The following is a 21,645-nucleotide window of genomic DNA, read 5'->3' as shown; positions in this document are numbered from 1 at the left end:
ATTGCCCGAAGAACCCATGGCCATTGGAGCCAGGCCAGATGGGGAGAGAGTGGCCCCTGGAGCGTTGTGCTGCATATTGGCTCCATATTATGTTCCTAGGGTCGCACACGAGAGAAATCAGCTCTGGTGCTTAGTTAACGTAGGGATACTGAATAGTTATTTTTGTCAGTAAGCACCATTCTTCCTTTTGAAAAAAATCAAAATTTTTTAATTGTATAAGTGTAATTTTTATTTTTATGTACTTCTTTGGTCTTTAATTTTTCTATATATTGATTGTGGTTTTTGCTTGACTTTAGCATGGAACTACTGATGGTCCTGAGTGCCCTACAGCTTTTTTGGAAAGACTATGTTTTGAGATGAAAAAAGGATTTAGGGAGACCATGCTGCAACTTGTCCTGTCACCCCTGAATGTGTTTGTCAGTGATAACTATCAGGTAATGTGAAAGTGAGTTGTGGTAGAGACTCAGAAATTTATTGTTACTATTTATGGGATGAAAACAATGTGTTAACTTCTGTGCATGGACTGTATAGCTTTTTTAAATCAGGGACCTTCACTTTAACTGTACTAAGCAGTTTTGTATTGTGTGAATTGTTTCAAGTATTTTAGCTTTTCTTTTTTTCCCCTGCTGTTCCTTATTTATGTGATCCCAAACAATTATTTATTGTTTTTAGAAATTGTAAGAAATACTTTCTGACTTTCTCATATGTTTATAAAAGGGTAAAACTAATTGTATAGAATGTTGGTAGATTCTGTTGAAAATCACAACCTAAGTGTTAATATTGTATGTTAATTGCTCAGTCGTGCCTGACTCTTTGCAACACCAGGGACTGTAGCCCGCCAGGCTCCTCTGTCCATGAGATTTCCCAGGCAAGGATACTGGAGTGAGTTGCCATTTCCTTCTCTAGGAGATCTTCCCAACCCAGGGATAGAACCCAGGTCTTCTGCATTGCAGGCAGATTCTTTACTGTCTGAGCCACCAAAGAATGTCCAAGTGTTAATGTTAACCAGTACCATAAACCATAAATGTTGGTGATGGACAGGGAGGCCTGGCATGCTGCTGTCCATGGGGTCGCAAAGAGTTGGACACGACTGAATAACTGAACTGAACCATAAATCTTGAAAACATGTGTATCTACATGAACACTGATTAATTCTTGTCATCCAGCACTGACAAGGTACTTTGTTAATACCTTCAAGATATCCCTAAGGCTCTTTTGGAAGAGAACTGGTGACATTCATCAAATGGAAATATTTTTACATTCCTGGGTACATTATCACTTTATTATTCTTTTTTTAATGCTAATGACTTTTTTTTGGCATCTACCCCTTCTTTAAGTCTCTTTCCTACTTTTAGTCAAGTGATATGCTTTAGAGCTGTGATGGGTTTTAATGTAGGACAAAGTAAAATTATAGACAGGTTGATGAATCTTGACAGTAAATCAGATAATTCACCATAGATTCTGTGACGTAACTGACCATCTTATGTAAAAGAGCATACCGCTTTGCACTCTTCTGCTATAGTGGGCTTCCCTGGTGGCTCAGCCAGTAAAGAAGCCACCTGTAATGTGGGATACCGGGGTTTGATAAAACTGTATTATTTTGATGTAGTAGCTAAAACTTAACACTTAATGTATACTAGTTTTTGCCATAGAATGTGTTTCTTTTTAACAAACTTTATTTCAAGAAATTATAGACTTCAGGAGGTTACAGAGATAGTACAGAGTTTCTGTGTTTCCTCCATGTTGACCTCATAAATAATTATGGTAAAATATCAAAACCTGGAGATTGACATTTGTACAATATGTATGCATAGTTCTGTGACATTTCATCATGGGTAGATTTGTGTAACTGCCACCAAAATTAACATGGAGAACTAGTCTGTCTTCACAAAGCTCTCACTTGTGTAACACTCATTTTAACTTGTCATGTGAAACCTTAAAAATAAATCTGTTCCTTCTTTCTGTAATTAATGGGTCATTAGGATTGGTTTTTCCTTTTTTTGTTGTTTTTTTAAGAGGTAAATGTACAGAGAAGAAGCCCATCTCCTTTTTTCAAGTCTCTTGAGGAAATTAATAAAGGTAATAGGGAAATACCTTCTCAGAAAGGCTGATTTCTGAGAATCTTAGGAGAGTAGCTCTGATTTTTTGAGTACCTGATGATACTTCAACTTTTATCTTAATCACTGCATTCTCAAAAGACTTTGCTGGTTATAAAAAATATTTTATTGAGTTTATTATGAGGGTCTATATTACCCTTAACTGCACAATTATTGGCATACTTGTACAGAGACAGAAGTGTAAAGTGTGATTTATATGGTGATAAGAAGAGGAATTCATGGAGTAGAGATATCAAGGCAGTAACAGAAGTATTGATACTAGTGATATTTTGTTTTCCAGATGGCAAACACTTTATGATTCATGCTGAAGATAAGCATAGTCTATACATATTCTCTAGGAATTTGCTTATCTACTTAATTTGCTTACATTTTGTAGTGCTAGCATTTCTTAGAAATATTTTTTTCTTTTGTCTCTATACTAATACTCTTTCATGATGGGAAGCTTCATTCTGTGACTACCCTCAAGACTCAATTCTGGGTCACTCATCTGTAGCTCCTTATTTCTGGTAGCATTTGTCTTAGTGCACAGCTTCAAGGCTAAGGATCTAACGTGATGGGTCAGTGACTGTGTCTCACTTATGAAGCCTCTTACTTTTGACTTGATCATCCTATGTCTATTAGTTTTATATTAAGGCTGCCAAAGCAAAGTACCCTACACTAGGTGGCTTAAAACAACAGAAAGTTACTCTTCCACAGTTCTGGAGCCTACAAGTCTGAAAATAGTGTGTTTGGCAGGGCCATGCCCTCTTTCAAGGCTCCCATGTCTTTTCCTAGCTTTGGTGGTGTTAACAGTCCTTGGCATTCCCTGTTTTGTAGCTTCAAAACAGAGAATCTGTTTTGCATCACTCAAATCTCTTGTCTCCATCTTCACTTGGCATTCTCTTCATGAGTCTCTGTGTCTTAAGTTTTCCCCTTAGAGGGACACTGTTAATTGGATTAAGGCCCATTGTAATCCAGTGTAACTACATTTTGACTTGATTACTTTTGCCAAGACATTATATCCAAATAAGATCACACTCACAGGTACCTGAGCTTAGGAATTGAATGTCTTTGTAGGGGACACAATTCAACCCACAGAGTGATGTAAGCCATAGTACAATTCAGAATGTAGTCTTTACTGATGTACCAGGTAGTCTTTACCTTTAGGACAACCCGAGATCCACATGTTTGTTTATGTTTTTGGTTTTTTGACAGTGAGTGGTGAGAGAAAGTATAGAACCCTGGATGATGTTTGATTTTTGGCTTGGGCAGTTAACCAAGATAGTGCACGATAAAGAATATGGGAGGAGGAACTGCTTTACAGGGGAAGGGTATGAGTTTCTGGGCATGTTGGGTTTGAATTACCAGGAAATCACCCTTTATTTTCTAGCATTTTCCAAAGAATGAGCTGCATTATAAATTTGTGAAGTAACTCAGATAAACTCACCTAAGTGTCTGTGTAGGTAGAATGTCTTTCAGAAGTCATAAATAGTTGACTTTCTGATGGTATTCTAATACACTAACAACAGATGCATATGCAGGCATCCAGCATTCTTGGAAAACACATTTGGATAGATGGGCCCATCCAACCATCTCATCCTCTGTCGTCTCCTTTTCCTCTTGTCCTCAGTCTTTCCCAGCATCAGGGTCTTTTCCAATGAGTTGGTTCTCTACATCAGGTGACCGGAATACTGGAGCTTCAACTTCAGCATCAGTCCATCCAGTGAATATTCAGGATTGATTTCCTTTAGGATTGATATTTCTATATATATATATACTCACTATAATTTCTTTTTCCATTCATCCACTGATAGACATGTAGGTTGTCTCCATATCTTGGCTGTTTTAAATAATACTGCAGTGAACATGGGGATGCATCTATCTCTTTGAATTAGTTGTTTCATTTCCTTCGAATAACTACCCAGAAGTGGAACTGCTGAATCATATGGCAGTTCTGTTTTAATTTTTGAGGAACCACCGTTGTCTTCCATAGTAGCTTTACCAATTTACATTCTCCTTAATAGTGCACAAGGTTTTTTTTTTTTTTTTTTTTTTCCACATCCACACCAACATTTGTTATTTGTTTTTGATGACAGGCATTCTAACAGGTATGAGGTGACAGGTCACTGTGATTTTGATTTGTATTTCCCTGACGCTTAGTGACATTGAACATCTTTTCATGTGTCAGTTGATCATCTGCATGCCTTCTTTGGGAAAATACTCATATTCTCTGACCATTTTTTATATTGGATTGTTTGCCTTTTGGTACTGAGTTATAGGAATTCTTTATATATTTTAGATTTTAGCCCTGTATCAGATTTATGACTGGCAAATGTTTTTTTTCTTCTGCTGTTTGCTTTTCCATTTGTTGATAATTTCCTTTCTTTTGAAGAAGCATTTTAGTTTGACATAGTCCCACTTGTTTATTTTTACTATTGTTGCTTTGCCTTTGGTGTTAGATTAAAAAATAATCACCAAGCTTATGTCAGAGAGTCTACTGCTGATATTTTCTTCTAGGAGTTTTATGGTTTGAGGTCTTACATTCAAGTCTGTAATTCATTTTTAGTTGATTTTTGTTGTGGTATAAAATAGTGATAGTATTTTATTCTTTTAATATGTGGTACCCAGTTTTCCCAGCACTGTCTATTGATGAGGCTCTTATTTCCTCATTATATATTTTTGGATCCTCTGTCATAAATTAACTGGCCATATATATGTGTGTTTATTTCTGGGCTCTCTATTTTGTTTCATTGATTTATGTGTCTGTTTTTATGCTAATACCATACTGTTTTGATTATCACAGCTTTGTGATAAAGAGTTTGAGGTAAGAGAGTATGATACCTCCAGTTTTGTTCTTCTTTTTCAAGATTACTTTGGCTATTTAGGATTTTTGTGGTTCTGTACAAATTTTAGGATTATTTGCTAATTCTTTGAAAGATGGCCTTGGAATTTGGATAGGGATTGCATTAAGTCTATAGATTGCTTTGGGTGGTGTGAACATTTGAGCAGTATTGATTCATCTAAGCCAAGATCCACATGTATCTTTGAACTCAGGAAAAGCTATCAAAAACTTTATATTGAGAATTATAGAATCTCAGTGCCACAAGTGATCTTCATTGACCATCCTCTCCAGCTGCCTCACAGAAAATAGAAGGGAACTGATGCCTGGAGATAGGTGATTTTATATACTATCACACAGCTTAGACAAAAAATGTATCAGAAGACTCTCTAGAGCTTTTATTATAGTCACAATTTGACCTTTTAAGAATACCATATGAATTAGATTTAGCCGTATCCTTAAAAACACTTTTTAATGAATGCAGTTTCCAAAATTTGTGCTGAAACAAGGAACATTAACCTTGTAAGATGGTCTGCACGTACACACTAAAAAGACTGTCATGGTAAAATTAAGATAAATAATATCAAGTGTAAAAAGTGCTGCAAGGAGAGGAATGAAGTGCTTTGGTAGCATGTAATGGCTTTGAGATAACTGTTGTTATTCAGTCACTAAGTCATGTCCGACTCTGCAGCCCCATAGATTGCAGCATGCCAACCTTCTCTGTCCTCCACTGTCTCCTGGAGTTTGTTCAGATTCAGGTCCGTTGAGTTGGTAATGCTACCTAACCATTTCGTCCTCTGCTGCCCTCTTCTCCTTTTGCCTTCAGTCTTTCCTAGCATCAGGGTCTTTTCCAGTGAGTTGGCTGTTCGCATCAGCTGGCCAAAGTATTGTAGCTTCACCTTCAGAATCAGTGAATATTCAGGATTGATTTCCTTAGGATTGACTGGTTTGATCTCCTTGCTGTCCAAGCAACTCTCAAGCATTTTCTCTAGCACCACAATTTGAAACCATCAGTTCTTCAGGGCTCAGCCTTCTTTATGGTCCAACTCTTACATTCGTACATGACTACTGGAAAAGCTATAGCTTTGACTATATGGACTTTGTCAGCAAAGTGATATCTCTGCATTTTAATATGCTGTCTAGGTTTTTCATAGCTTTTTCCAGGGAGCAAGCATCTTTCAATTTTATGTCTGCAGTCACCACATACTATGATTTTGGAGCCTAAGGAAATCAAATCTGTCACTATTTCCACTTTTTCCCCATCTGTTTGCTATGAAGTGATGGGATTGGATGCCATGATCTTCATTTTTTGAATGTTGAGTTTCAAGCCAGCTTTTTCACTCTCCTCTTTCACCCTCATCAAGAGGCTCTTTAGTTCCCTATACTTTTCCCATTAGGGTGGTATCATATGCATATCTGAAGTTTTTGATAATTCTTCCAACAGTCTTCATTCCAGCTTTATCCAGGTTGATTTATCCAGGTTGGCATTTCTCATGATGTACTCTGCATGTAAATTAAATAAGCGGGGTGACAGTATACAGCCTTGTCATAGTCGTTTTCCAGTTTTGAACCAGTCAATTGTTCCATGTCTGGTTCTAACAGTTGCCTCTTGACCTGCATACAGGTTTCTCAGGAGGCAGGTAAGGTGATCTGCTATTCCCATATCTGTAAGAGTTTTTGATAGTTTGTTGTGATCTACACAGTCAAGGGTTTTAGTATAGTCAGTGAAACAGACAGTTGTTTTTCTGGAATTCTCTTGCTTTCTCTGTGATCCAACAAATGTTGATAATTTGAGCTCTGGTCTTTAGGTAAGAACATGGTAAAAATTGCCTTTTTAAAAGATCTCTGTGGTGTTTTTGTAGAGTATGGAGCAGAACAGTGTAAAGGCAAATGCTGGGAGATCCTGGCAAGAGGTTGTATTATTTGAACCAGGATGATAACAGGAAGCTGAAAGAAACTCAGTGCATTTGTGAAAGACTGGGAGGTAGATTCTATAAACATTGGTGACTGATGGGTAGGGCATTACCAAACTTACTTGATTCTTTGTTCCTAATAACAATCTGTGAACCAAGTGTTCCATGGAATGCCCTATTTTAGGACATATCCTTTAGCTTTCTGAATAAGTGTTAGAAATTTTCTCTTTGAAATGTTGCTGCTTTTTAGTTATGAGTATATAATTATTCTCTGTAAGAGGAATCTCTCCTTTTATTTTATTTTTTTTGTAGTCATTGACTTTATTTTTTTATTTTTATTTTTTTAATTTTAAAATCTTTAATTCTTACATGCGTTCCCAAACATGAACCCCCCTCCCACCTCCCTCCCCATAACATCTCTCTGGGTCATCCCCCTGCAGCAGCCCCAAGCATGCTGTATCCTGCGTCAGACATAGACTGGCGATTCAATTCTTACATGATAGTATACATGTTAGAATGCCATTCTCCCAAATCATCCCACCCTCTCCCTCTCCCTCTGAGTCCAAAAGTCCGTTATACACATCTGTGTCTTTTTTGCTGTCTTGCATACAGGGTCGTCATTGCCATCTTTCTAAATTCCATATATATGTGTTAGTATACTGTATTGGTGTTTTTCTTTCTGGCTTACTTCACTCTGTATAATCGGCTCCAGTTTCATCCATCTCATCAGAACTGATTCAAATGAATTCTTTTTAACGGCTGAGTAATACTCCATTGTGTAAATGTACCACAGCTTTCTTATCCATTCATCTGCTCAGAGACCTCCAGGACAATATGAAACGCTCCAACATTCGAATTATAGGAGTCCCAGAAGAAGAAGACAGAAAGAAAGATCATGAGAAAATCCTTGAGGAGATAATAGTTGAAAACTTCCCTAAAATGGGGAAGGAAATAATCACCCAAGTCCAAGAAACACAGAGAGTTCCAAATAGGATAAACCCAAGGTGAAACACCCCAAGACACATATTAATCAAATTAACAAAGATCAAACACAAAGAACAAATATTAAAAGCAGCAAGGGAAAAACAACAAATAACACACAAGGGGATTCCCATAAGGATAACAGCTGATCTTTCAATAGAAACTCTTCAGGCCAGGAGGGAATGGCAAGACATACTTAAAGTGATGAAAGACAATAACCTACAGCCCAGATTACTGTACCCAGCAAGGATCTCATTCAAATACGAAGGAGAAATCAAAAGCTTTACAGACAAGCAAAAGCTGAGAGAATTCAGCACCACCAAACCAGCTCTCCAACAAATTCTAAAGGATATTCTCTAGACAGGAAACACAAAAAGGGTGTATAAACCCGAACCCAAAACAATAAAGTAAATGGCAACGGGATCATACTTATCAATAATTACCTTAAACGTAAATGGGTTGAACGCCCCAACCAAAAGGCAAAGACTGGCCGAATGGATACAAAAACAAGACCCCTGTATATGCTGCTTACAAGAGACCCACCTCAAAACAAGGGACACATACAGACTGAAAGTGAAGGGCTGGAAAAAGATATACCATGCAAATAGAGACCAAAAGAAAGCAGGAGTGGCAATACTCATATCTGATAAAATAGGCTTTAAAACAAAGGCTGTGAAAAGAGACAAAGAAGGCCACTACATAATGATCAAAGGATCAATCCAAGAAGATATAACAATTATAAATATATATGCACCCAACATAGGAGCACCGCAATATGTAAGACAAATGCTAACAAGTATGAAAGGGGAACTCAACAATAACACAATAATAGTGGGAGACTTTAATACCCCACTCACACCTATGGACAGATCAACTAAACAGAAAATTAACAAAGAAACGCAAACTTTAAATGATACATTAGATCGGTTAGACCTAATTGATATCTATAGGACATTTCACCCCAAAACAATGAATTTCACCTTTTTTTCAAGTGCTCATGGAACCTTCTCCAGGATAGATCACATCCTGGGCCATAAATCTAAACTTGATAAATTCAAAAAAATCGAAATCATTCCAAGCATCTTTTCTGACCATAATGCATTAAGATTAGATCTCAATTACAGGAGAAAAACTACTAAAAATTCCAACATATGGAGGTTGAACAACACACTTCTGAATAACCAACAAATCACAGAAGAAATCAAAAAAGAAATCAAAATATGCATAGAAACTAATGAAAATGAAAACACAACAACCCAAAACCTGTGGGACACTATAAAAGCAGTGCTAAGAGGAAAGTTCATAGCAATACAGGCATACCTCAAGAAACAAGAAAAAAGTCAAATAAATAACCTAACTCTACAACTAAAGCAACTAGAAAAAGAAGAATTGGAGAACCCCAGAGTTAGTAGAAGGAAAGAAATCTTAAAAATTAGGGCAGAAATAAATGCAAAAGAAACAAAAGAGACCATAGCAAAAATCAACAAAGCCAAAAGCTGGTTCTTTGAAAGGATAAATAAAATTGACAAACCATTAGCCAGACTCATCAAGAAGCAAAGAGAGAAAAATCAAATCAATAAAATTAGAAATGAAAATGGAGAGATCACAACAGACAACACAGAAATACAAAGGATCATAAGAGACTACTATCAGCAGTTGTATGCCAATAAAATGGACAACGTGGAAGAAATGGACAAATTCTTAGAAAAGTACAATTTTCCAAAACTGAACCAGGAATAGAAAATCTTAACAGACCCATCACAAGCACAGAAATGGAAACTGTAATCAGAAATCTTCCAGCAAACAAAAGCCCAGGTCCAGACGGCTTCACAGCTGAATTCTACCAAAAATTTCGAGAAGAGCTAACACCTATCCTACTCAAACTCTCCTTTTGATATTTACATAATTCTCAAAATCTTTCTAGAAGATGATTTTCTTTGCTAGTTCCTCATTATGGTCTTAATGGGTCTTTTTTCTTCCATGTTATTTTCTTCTTTTTGATACTTTAATGATTCCTGCCTTGTCACAAAAGATTGGTCTCTCACATTCCCTGTTAGTCAGAATACTTGTTTCTTTTTATTTATTGAGGCGCCTACCAAAGAGAAGTCTGCATTTTTTTAAGACTTTGCTGTCTTGCTTTGCAGTTGGGCTTTTACAGATAATGTCACTAAAGAAGCTGAACTCAGACTACTTTTATGGATACAAGGTTGTGTTAAGAGCTTTGGATCCTAGTCTTATTTTCTATATAGCATGTTTTTACCATTTGTCTCTGGGGGAAAAAGCGACTAGCAATTATAAATGCTGATTTTTCTTATGCTTATTGTTTTTAGCAGCGACCGCCTGTGGATGAAGTGCTCAGGGAAGGTCACATCAATTTGTCAGGTCTCCAGCTGAGAGCACACGCTATGTTCTCAGCGGAAGGTCTTCCTTTGGGAAGTGATTCCTTAGAATACGCATGGCTAATTGATGTGCAGGCCGGAAGCCTTACAGCTAAGGTCACAGCACCACAGGTATGTTCTCAGGTCTTGGAGTGCTATCTCCTAACTTACTTCCTTTTTCCTTTCCTGACCCACCTCCCCAAGAAAAAGTTGTACGCCCATTTGAATGTTCATTTTACTTCCACTTGCCACTAAGGATTTTCTTAGTCATGGATGAGTCAGAAACAAGTTTAGGTTTTCTGGGCCACATAAAATTGATGGGTGTAATTTTTTATAGTCCTGTGTAATATTTTCAAGAATTCAAGACTTTCTTTGAGAAGAACTCAGGATGAGAAGTTTCTGGAAATCAAGTTGTATATTATTAAAATTACATTAGTTGACTCTCCACTGTTGGAGCAATCTTGTTTTTCCAGTACGTAGGATAATTTTCTGAGAACTTTACTTTTCTGTGTATTTCTTAGGTAGGATTTGAAAGAGGCATTTTTAATATTAAGGTAGCATGTTTCTTTACTTGTCATGTCCTAAAGCAAGGTAGCATCATTTGAATCTGCACTTAGTGACACGGATACTGATTTAGAAAAATAACAATGAATTTATTGGCAGAAAATCTCATGTAGAAGACTAATTGTAATCCCTTTGGATAAATTCTCCTTCGCTTTCACTGTCCCACTTAGTCTTCAGAACAGCCTCCCTGACAAAGGTTCTGCATCCACAGGTTCAACCAGTCATGGATTCAGCCCACTGCAGATGTGAAGCCTATGAATACAGAGGGCTGACTGTAACCCTTAGTTCTGGAAATGGGCCATTGAAATTTAGTGAAATGTTTGTGTTACTATAAAATTTCACCTGTTGAGACAAATATAGTTAAACCTCATTTTTTTATGTTTCACAGATTTTGCTTTCTGGTTGTGGGTGTTTGTTTTTTTTTTTTTAACAAATTGAAGGTTTGTGGCAATGCTGCATCAAGCAAGTCTGTTAGCACCATTTTTCTGACAGCATTTGTTCAATTTATGTATCTATGTCACATTTTGGTGATTCTTGCACTATTTCAAACTTTTTCATTATTATTGTATTTGTTATGGTGATCTATGATTAGTGATCTTTTATGTTAGTTACTATTTCAAAAGGATCATGACTCATTGAAGGCTTACTTTAGCATTTTTTAACAATAAAGTGCCTTTTAATTAAGATATATATGTTGTCTCTTTAAGATATAATGCTGTTGTACACAGGATAGACTACTAGTTACTTTTAAACATAACTTATGTGCACTGGGAAACCAAAAAATTTGTGACTCACTTTGTTGTGATATTCACAATCTCACAAATTTACTGTGGTGGTCTGGAACCAAATCCACAGTATCTGTGAGGTGTGCCTGTGTTTATAATATGGATTTCATAATCAGTGTTTCAAAAGATTGAAATGTGGTGGACATGTATGTACTCAGTTGTTAGTAGAATTACAAAATGAGTGTGAAACGTGATTCAGAGGTAGATAGTGGCAACCTGCAGATAAATGAAGACTGTTGTTTGTAGTTGTTGTTTAATTGCTAAGTAGTGTCTGACTCTTTGTGACCCCATGGACTGTAGTCCACCAGGCTCCTCTGTCCATAGAATTTCCCAAGCAAGAATACTGGAGTGGGTTGCGATTCCCTTCTCCAGGGGATCTTCCCAACCCAGCGATCAAGCTCAGGTATTCTGCCATGGCAGGCGGTCTCTTTACCACTGAGCCACCAGACTAGATAGCTATGATTATATCTGAAGGAAATAGTTGAAGGGAAGCAAAAATTAAGATTCTAGAAATAGTGGGAAAATGAGTAGAATTGAAAAGGGATATTTTATATAAAAATGATGGAAATAAACATATAATAGTGATAACAAATATTTAGTGCTTACATACCTCATAACTATTTCATCTGCCATTTTCTGTCTCTAAATCTATAAGTAAAAACTGAAGCATATAATAAAAACAGCTTATTCCCTAACAAGCATGCATTGAAGCCATGCTGACTCTTCAAGACTGGACACAGTTCTTTTAATCTAAAGATAGCTTTTAAAGATTTTAATCTAAACATCTCAGCTTTTATTAGAAGTTGAAACATTTCTCTTTCTTCTACACTGAAATCCTGGCATCACTGTTTCTCTCAAGGTTCATGAATCCGTGGGTGCTTTCAGTGTTTATCCATTCTTCGTGTATTTTAAAAGTAAATTCATATTTTATGAGAGTCTAAATTAGGTACTTTTGGTGGGGGCAGGGATAATACAGTGTATACCCCTGGCTCAGTGTTTATTGTAAACTAATAAATTATGACCCTAAGATTTTTAAAAAACTCAAGATTTGATGAAAATTGATATATACTTAAACTTCTTTTCATGAAAGTTCTTTAATCTTCAGAATACCTGATTTTCTAAAATTTTTGCTTAGTAGATAGATATAAATTTCACTTTGAACCTTGGTTTATGGTCAGATAGAGAATTCTAGGTGCTTTTCTGTGCATGGAATTCCGACTAGTCATGTAAGAAGAAAGATACAACCTTTAAGAAAAATAACTGGCTTTAGAGGTTGCTGAAGTTTCATTTTTCAGTTGAAATGATTTTTCATTTTGGCAATGCATTTTGTCATTTACAAATGAACAGTAACATAAGCTTATAAATGATGTCAAGGTAGAAAAATGATACTGGCTAACAAGTAGATTATATAGCAGGTATAAGGCACTGTTTGGATTCTTTCGAGCTATATTAATATTCTTGATAAACTTTGAACCATGAACACTTATTTAGGACGCTAACAGTGTTGTCAACTTGTCATGGCTTATTCGTAGCTGGCTTGTCTCTTGGAGTGGGGACAGACATTTATTTTTCATGTGGTATGTCGAGAGTATGAACTGGAAAGACCAAAATCAGTAGTAGTATGTCAGCATGGAATTGATCGACGCTTCTGTGAATCCAAGGTATGTTAAAAATATGTTAGCAGTATTACAAACGTTTATGGGTTTTTTTCAAAATGAAAGTTCAGTTTTTTCAGTTAATAAAATTATTTTGCTAATTTATAGTCATTTTAATTTAGTTGTAAATATCTAAAATGAGGTAATTCTTAAAACATACATTCACAAGTAAATGGAGATATTATAAAATTGTATCTCTTAAATTTTTGTTGTTAACATTAACATCTTACTGCATTATTACACTAACTGTTCGGGATATAGCTGTGCATTTATGTAGAAGATTTAGAAGTTGGAGGAGAAAGAAGGTTGAATTCCTTGCATGATGTTGTTGGCAGACCCTTCTGGAACATACACATTCTCCTATAATGTGATTAATAATGTTGGGCATTTGCCTAGTCTCCTGACCCTAAATCTTATGCTCTTTCTACAGCATTGCACTACTGTGGCTAAGGGTCATTAGACTACTTTGAAGAGGGTTGTAAGAAGTATATAATAATTCCTGAAATCATATACAGTGAGATGCAGGGTGTTATTTTGTAGTAAAGAATGTTACTTATGAATTTGGGATGTGGAACATTTTTTAAAATGAGCAACTTGAAACATTGCAGTTTCAGAAAAGAAAAACAGCTGACCCTAGTTCTGCATCATAGAGATAACCATTTCTAACAGTTTGGCTTTTCTTTCCAGTTTCTTTTCTCTGTGTCTTTCCTTTCTTTTTTCTTTTGTATACAAACCATATGTTTGCTATTGTATTACTGTGGATTGGAAATAACTCATTCACCTTTTAATTTTATATCCAAAAAAATCAGTAACCTGTGCTTATTTATCATCAATAAAACAGCTATAATTGGTGATAAAAATTACTTTTTTCTTGTTTATAAACACAATGCCAGGGCAGGCTCTGGGGAACTGGTTCCTTAGTCATTAGTCATTAGTCATTAGTTTCTTATGGGTAATTTGTTCATGCTTGTAGGCATCTCCTCCCTTTATTTTTTTTTTAATAGTGAAAGCTTTTAAGTTGTATTGTAATTTTTAAAAAAATCAACTTCATTGAGCCATAAGTTCCATACAATAAATTCACCCCTTTTAAGTTGGAGTTTTGAGAAATGTTACATGCACTGATGTAACCATTACAGCCAATAAAGATCTAGAACACTTCTGTCACCTTAGCAAATTCCTTAGTAACCCTTTGCAGTCAGCCACTATTCCTTGCAGCCCCTGATATTCTTCCTGTCATTTTAGATCACAGTTTTTAAAAGGCCTATTTTGTGTGGAGGAAATAAATTAGTATAGAGCACTGTTATATGAGACATCTTCCTTGTAGTCCTGGCTCTGCTACTGATGAGCAGAGTACATGCTGTTGGGTTGATACTTTACTCAGAGATGCTGTTTCACAAAGAAGTTCATTGAAGTTGGTGATGTGTATGTTATCTTCCAACCTAGTCATCACTAAATCTATGTTTTAGGAATAAATAATAAAATAACAAAAATAAATGTGTGTGGACTTTTCAAGATATTACATAATGTTTACAGTTCATATATTTGTGGATGTGTAAAAATGTGCATGTGTATGGAGTATGAAATATCTTAAAATCATAAAGCTTTGAATTCCTATACAGTTTGTATAAACCTGTGATATTGTTTATCAATTTACTTTGCTATTCTTTTTGAGTTTTAGTAACAAATTACATTTGTATTCTGTCAATTTAATGTTGTTGCCTGCCACTTTTAAATGAAGTGAGTTAGTTATGAGTTAGTTTTATAACTCATAACTCATTATTTAAGAGTTAGTTTTCCTAATTGACAAGAATTTAATTGCTGATTATTTCATTTATCATTATAAATATATCTATATATAATTTATCATTATTAAAAGGTGAAATTTAACTGATAATTTAAAATACACATGTAACCAGAATTTTATTTTGTTAAATAAGCACACTTACATATCAAAATAATTAATTGATGGTGAAGAATTAAGAGTTGAATCCATTTCATTTTAGTTGAGTTGTATTCCTGGGCCTTGTCCAACTTCAGATGACTTGAAGTATACCATGACTCGTTTGGCAGTAGATGGCGCTGATATTTATATTGTGGAGCATGGCTGTGCTACAAATATAAAGGTACACATTTGTCTGTTACTTGGTCAGTGTAATCCTTTTTCCTTTTAGCCAAACCATACCTCTATTTCTTGAAGTAAATCACATATTTATAGTTTGCCATCACAGAATACTACGAAATTCTGGGAGGGAGCTTTCTATTTTTTTATTCACCTGTGTTCTTTTCCAGTCTTATTTTCTTTTAAGGCATACTTTTACTACCTTTTTCTTCTACTGAATTTTTATAAACTTGTTTTATGGCTGGAATATAAGCTAGTAAGTTGCTTTTATGACAGGAACATAAACTCGTAATGTTTTTAGATGGTTTAATTTTGAATGCCTTTAGGCTTTATTTATTTAACTTCTTGCCTGGCTCCTGGAAACATTTGTTTGCTGCCTCTGCTTTAAGGGTTACTGTTGAAAATCAGGCATTAAGAGTCTGTGATTCATTTGTTGCTACCCTTCTTATTTTTCTTTTCTCCTTCTCTCATTTCATTTGGAATTATAGTCTTCTCCTTTCATCCTCTTTTTAAATTTGAATGTTTATTTTTATTCTGTTGCTTTATCTTTTCTGTTTCCACTTTCTCATTTTTCCTTTCTTTCTTCCATTTGTCAGGCTATTTGAAATAATTACCTATTCTGCAGTTTACTGTAATAAGTTGCTTAAAAATACAGAAACTACAGTTTTGTTTCTTTTTCTTGATTCCACTTTAGATGGGTGCAATTCGGGTTGCAAACTGTAATCTCCACAATCAGTCAGTTGGGGAAGGAATAAGTGCTGCAATTCAGGATTTTCAAGTGAGACAATATATTGAACAATTAAATAATTCCAGAGTTGGACTTCAGCCTGCAGTATTACGGAGGGCCTATTGGCTTGAAGCTGGGTCAGCCAACTTAGGACTTATCACTGTTGATATTGCATTAGCTGCTGATCATCATTCTAAACATGAGGCACAAAGACATTTCTTAGAAACTCATGATGCCAGAACTAAGAGGTAAGTGAGATTTAGGAATGGTAATCAAGTTCAAATGAAAAGTACTAGATAATTAGAGAGGAAATCCTATTGTTAGGAATAAAATAAGAACATCTGAAAGACTGAATGTGATCATGCTGGGTACACTTCAGTGAGTAAATAAGAATCTGATATTTAAGTAATCACATAGTATGTATCATCTCTGATGGTGTGGTTGCTGGGAAAAAAATATTTTCTGATATGTTTCTAAGCCCATGCTATGTGTGTCACAGTGAAACAAATATAAATTACTGCCCCCCCCATAACATTTTGTAATACAGTTACACCCCTTCTTTCTCACCATAGCACTCCACTTCCAATTTGTCATTCCTAGAAAACACCATTACTAATCACCATTTATTCTACAAAACTTCTGTTGTAGGTCTTCACAGTTGCAGGGAAGACAAAAAGTACCTAAACCTTAAGAAATGATTTTTAAATAGTTTCCAAAGCTTGTTACTGAATTACATGTGTTTAAAATGATTAGTATGCCTTTTTCCATCCTCGTCTCTTCCCTTCTAAAGTTTCTAAAGCTTATTTTAAAAATAGAGAAAACTATTAAGAGATAAAGGACAATAATTATCATAATCCTGCCACTTTGAATTTGTTACATTTCTTCCCAGTATTTTAAATGTATTTCTGTTAAACTTGAAATCATCCTGTATTTGCACTTTAAAATTCTGCGTTTCTGTAATTGTTGCCTCTTTTTAAAAAAGCAAAAGAACCCATTTTTTTTTTTTTTTGTTTTTATCAACAGCAAAGTAAGATTTGGGGGGAATAGCAAAGAATGGCGATGCAAGACAAGCAAACTTTGGTGAAACATAGGCAGGTTTGGAGAACAGAGGAGAGGGGCTTGCTTCTATAGAGGAAAGGAAATTGGGGAGGCTGTCTGGTTCTTCATTGGCTATAGCCCTTCAGCAGCTTGTTTTTTCTGGGTCAGAAGGCTGGGGTCTGTGAGCTGTACTTAGCCATTTCCCATATATTAAATATATAGATTGTTTCTAAATTTCTCACTGTAAACGGAAGCTTTTCCCACAATTTCTGGGTGTATCCTTTAAATAGTTTCCTCAGAAGGGGGTGTGACTGTTAAAAACTGAGCTTTTGATATGCTTTCCCAAGTTACTTGCTAGGACTCTTATTTCAATTTATATTCCCAGTGGCTCTTTAAGAGAGTCTCTGTCTTACTGCACCTTTGCCACCCTCTGAGTGTTTTATAATAACTGAAAGGTGGTATCTCTTTATTTTGCATTTCTTTATTTGGGGATTATTTAATACTTTTTTCGGATACTTATTGGATATTTTCCCTCATTTGTGAATTTCCTGCTAATATCCTATATACATTTATTTATTGGGATCTTGGTGTATTTCTTACCAATTTTTAAGAACTCTATAAAAATTATTGCCCTTCTTCAATCCCCGTTACTGATATTTTGCAGTTTGTTTCATTTATTTTTTCTTATGTTAAATAGATTTTCATTTTATGTATTCAAATGTGTTCACCTTTCCTTTTTATAATGTTTTTGTACTAGTTTGAGAGCACTTCTTTGCTAGTAATCACATAACCTCTGTACTTTATTTTTTGCAATTCTATTTTTGTTATTAACATAAAACTCTAAAGCATCTGGATTTTTTTTATGGTGTGTGTGCATTAATACAGCCATGTGTGCATTAATACAGCCAAGGATGTTAATAGTTTTTTTTTTTTTCAAATATCTGTTCAAATATAGGAAAAATGACAAACTAATACTTAACACCTCATTTCACAAAATGTTTAGATATTTTCACCTATTAATTTTTCCCAAAGAACTGTTTTTCTAGTTAAAAGATTGGGGATTACATTAATCTTTTAGGTTTATTTAAGATACTGGTATCTTATAAATCTGAGTAAGAAAACTCATGTGTGGAGAATGTTGTTAAAAAAAACATTTTGGTTTCTTTGTTCACTATGGCTTTGGAAGCCATTTGGTATGAAGACAGCGCCTGTTTTGATAGATCAGATGGTAGAGCAGGGTGATAGTGAAACTGAGGAGGTGACTCCATGTGACTTCGGGTGCCTCACTGAGGTTAGTTTCAGTGCTCTGATTTGCTAAGAATTGTGAAGTTTGAGATTTTATCCTACTTACTAGCTAAGAAGTTATCCTGCCACAGTTTACTGAGTACTGGCAGAAGACGTATGAAACTTGGTGAGAGACACAGGACTTTATTACAGCAAAAGCACTAGCCAGAGTCAAATGTGTTTGCATTGGTTCCCTGTGTCCCCCAAATAGGATTGCCAGAGAAAATACAGGATGTGCAGTTAAAATTGTTGCAGATAAACAACAGATAACTTGAGTATAAGTATACAGCACCTGTTAAATGGCACATGTTACTTTTATTTGCTAAACCTGGTACCCTTATCCCTGAGTCCCATGGGGATGTCAGAAAAGACCCATGATGAATGTCTGCACATAGTATGATGCATTACCGAAGAGGAACACTGAGCTTAGGTAACTTTTTACCACTGTTATAGTAAGTGGAATGAGCCTGCCTTTTTCCAGAACCCTGAGAAATAGCCTGGTCAGAGCCTTGCACTCTTGGCATATCCAGCAAGCAAGAACAGGTAACCTGCCCGTGGTGAATTGCTTCTCCCTGCCATGGTAGCTCTAATGATACCACTCTAATGGCAGAAAGCAAAGAGGAACTAAAGAGCCTCTTGAGGAGGGTGAAAGAGGAGAGTGAAAATGCTGGCTTAAAATTCAACATTCAAAAAAACTAAGTTCATGGCATCCAGTCCCATCACTTCGTGGCAAATAGATGGGAAAAAAGTGGAAAGTGGAAACAGTGACAGATTTTATTTTCTTGGGCTCCCAAATCACTGCGGATGGTGACTGCAGCCAGGAAATTAATAAGCCTTCCCAGTGATTCTTTTCTTTATTTAAACTTTATTTTGTGTTGGGATATAGCCGATTAACAAACAGTGTTGTGATTGAGGTGAACAGCAAAGGGACTCAGCCATACATATACAACTCCCAGTGCTTCTAATGTGAGTCAAAGTTTGAGAACTAGTACATTGGTTTATATAAAGATAGGGACAGGTAGGTTACATTTGTTGCACTACTTCTGTATTCCAGATTTTGCATATGGGGATTTACATACATTATACATATATTTTCCTTTTGTCTTGTCTAGACTGATATTCCTCTTCTAACTTGATGTATTTATTTCTTCACTTCTAACTTGATATATTTATTCCATCTCATCTTTTACATCTCAAATATTATTTTTTTGTAATAATATTTCACTATTTTCTTTGTCACAACACCCTCTTCTTTATCTCAGAGCACTTACTATAATTTTTGATTAGATGCTATTTGTGTGACCTGTCTTTGCCCACCATAAACTTCATATGGATAAGGTTATGTCAGTTTTGCCTAGCACAAGGCGCATAGTAGATATTTTCAAAAAATATAAATGAATGAATGTAAAAAGGAAATGAAATACTTACTCTGTCTTCTTGTGAGAGCCCTAAGGATCCAGTGAGATAATGCATGTGGAAATGCTTAGAAAAATAGACTGTTAATATGAGGTTTTATTATTTAAAGGTGGAAAAGGAATAAAAATGTATTTCTCAGATTTCTATAATATAATATTTTTTAGGAAGGGGGTAGTTAACAGCTGATAATTTTGTGTGGGGAGTCACTCAGAGAGCCTAAAGAATTTTACAGACATTTACTCTTACTGTCTTAATTCTTAATACTTCATTCAGAGTCCTTGTTACAAAATCACAATTTCTTTTCTAAAATAAAGAGTGGTGTATTATTTTTATTTTATTGAGAATTTCTTACTTGCCTTATAACATTTTGGTGTACTAAACTTACCATATAACTAAGTCTTTGCAGTGCTAAATATTATAATCTATTAAGCATAATCTATATTAATAGTTCTGTCTGTTTTTTAAGTTAGTGTTTAAATTTTTAGTTCTTTTGAGAATGTTTACTGCTGTCTTTGAAGTGGATTTAAATGTTTAATATATATATATACTTTATCTCTTTGATCTTTTTTAAAATGTGTGTTCTGTTTCTCATTATTGTTCCTACTTATTTTCATCTCACCACGGTGAGACTATTTTTATTTTTAAGAAAGGCAAAATAATTAAAAAGATAGTCCATAGTAAAAACAAATCTTTGTGTTTAATTTGTCTTTTAAAAACATTAACAGTTAACATATTATTTGCTCAAAAGCTTCTGATTTCCTAATGAGTTTTTGTTATGTTGTTGTTCTTTTGTTTCTTTTGTTGTGTGTTCTGTTTAGGTTGTGGTTTTTGTGGCCAGATGATACCCTGAAGAATAAGAGGTGTAAGAACAAGTGTGGTTGTCTTGGTGGCTGCAGATTCTTTGGTGGCACAGTAACTGGCCTAGATTTCTTCAAACTTGAAGAGTTGACACCTTCCAGTAGCTCTGCATTTTCAAGCACAAGTGCAGAGTCTGATATGTATTATGGACAGTCTCTGCTACAGCCTGGAGAATGGATTATTACTAAAGAAGTTCCCAAAATTGTAGATGGTAGTGTGTTGTCACATGTTTATCTTTTATTATCTTCATTCCTATGTCATTCTGAGAGAAGTTCAGTGTTACTTTGTTCAGATTGGTTTTTTGAGCAGGCTTCTGTAGGGTTTAGTTATAATCTGTCTTTGTTTTGCAGGTGATTTAATGATAGCCAGATAAGACCTAGTGAGTTTTTCAGAGTTGCATAAGGCAAAAGTAGATTTACTGTTCAGATCTCTTGCTGTCAACATGGTGATTTTTCCTAGCCCAGCTTTAAATATTTGCATATATATCATTATTTCCCTAGAACCTAGATTCCAGAAATATACTTAGGAATAGCTGTGCTTTGAGTTTATAATTGTTTTGCCAGTTTACTTCTATAGGAAAAACTTACCAGTAGTATTATGTATACTATTGGCTCTCATGTTATCCACTACTTTTGCAAAATAGTCTCCTTATGACTTAAATCATCCATATCAAGAAATTTGGTGTTTCCTTAGAGCCTGTAGGATAACTTTACAGATACATGAGTTTGGTATGAACAGTGAATGGTGGATTTAGGCATATTGAATTCATATCTATCTATTATCTTTTCTCCAAAGACTTCAGAAATACATCTTTCATTGTGTTTCTTAATTGTGTATTCCTACAATTAAATGCAAAGTGGCCATACTGTTAAGAAGTGAATTTTAGGAAAAGTCTTGATATTGCACTAGTATTTAGCCCTTTTCCATTGACTCATTCAAAATAATTAACTTAGCTCTGCCTTTTGTCAGTAGACAAAATAGAAAAGAAGTAG

General features: G+C 35.2%; 1 protein-coding gene across 1 annotated transcript in view; it reads left to right on the top strand.

Moving 5' to 3' along the window:
- Positions 1 to 21,645, top strand: part of BLTP1 (bridge-like lipid transfer protein family member 1) — a 186,021-nt gene that overhangs the window by 53,694 nt on the left and 110,682 nt on the right. Inside the window, exons 20-25 of the mRNA XM_052654644.1 lie at positions 297 to 434; positions 10,160 to 10,339; positions 13,089 to 13,217; positions 15,215 to 15,334; positions 16,025 to 16,305; positions 20,614 to 20,864. Coding sequence (XP_052510604.1) covers positions 297 to 434; positions 10,160 to 10,339; positions 13,089 to 13,217; positions 15,215 to 15,334; positions 16,025 to 16,305; positions 20,614 to 20,864 — 1,099 coding nt within the window. The remainder of the gene's footprint in view (positions 1 to 296; positions 435 to 10,159; positions 10,340 to 13,088; positions 13,218 to 15,214; positions 15,335 to 16,024; positions 16,306 to 20,613; positions 20,865 to 21,645) is intronic.

The sequence above is a fragment of the Budorcas taxicolor genome, chromosome 17, assembly GCF_023091745.1.
Source record: "Budorcas taxicolor isolate Tak-1 chromosome 17, Takin1.1, whole genome shotgun sequence".
Classification (NCBI taxonomy): domain Eukaryota; kingdom Metazoa; phylum Chordata; class Mammalia; order Artiodactyla; family Bovidae; genus Budorcas; species Budorcas taxicolor.
The sequence above is the reverse complement of the archived record's forward strand: the minus strand, read 5'-3'. Positions and strand labels throughout refer to the sequence as shown.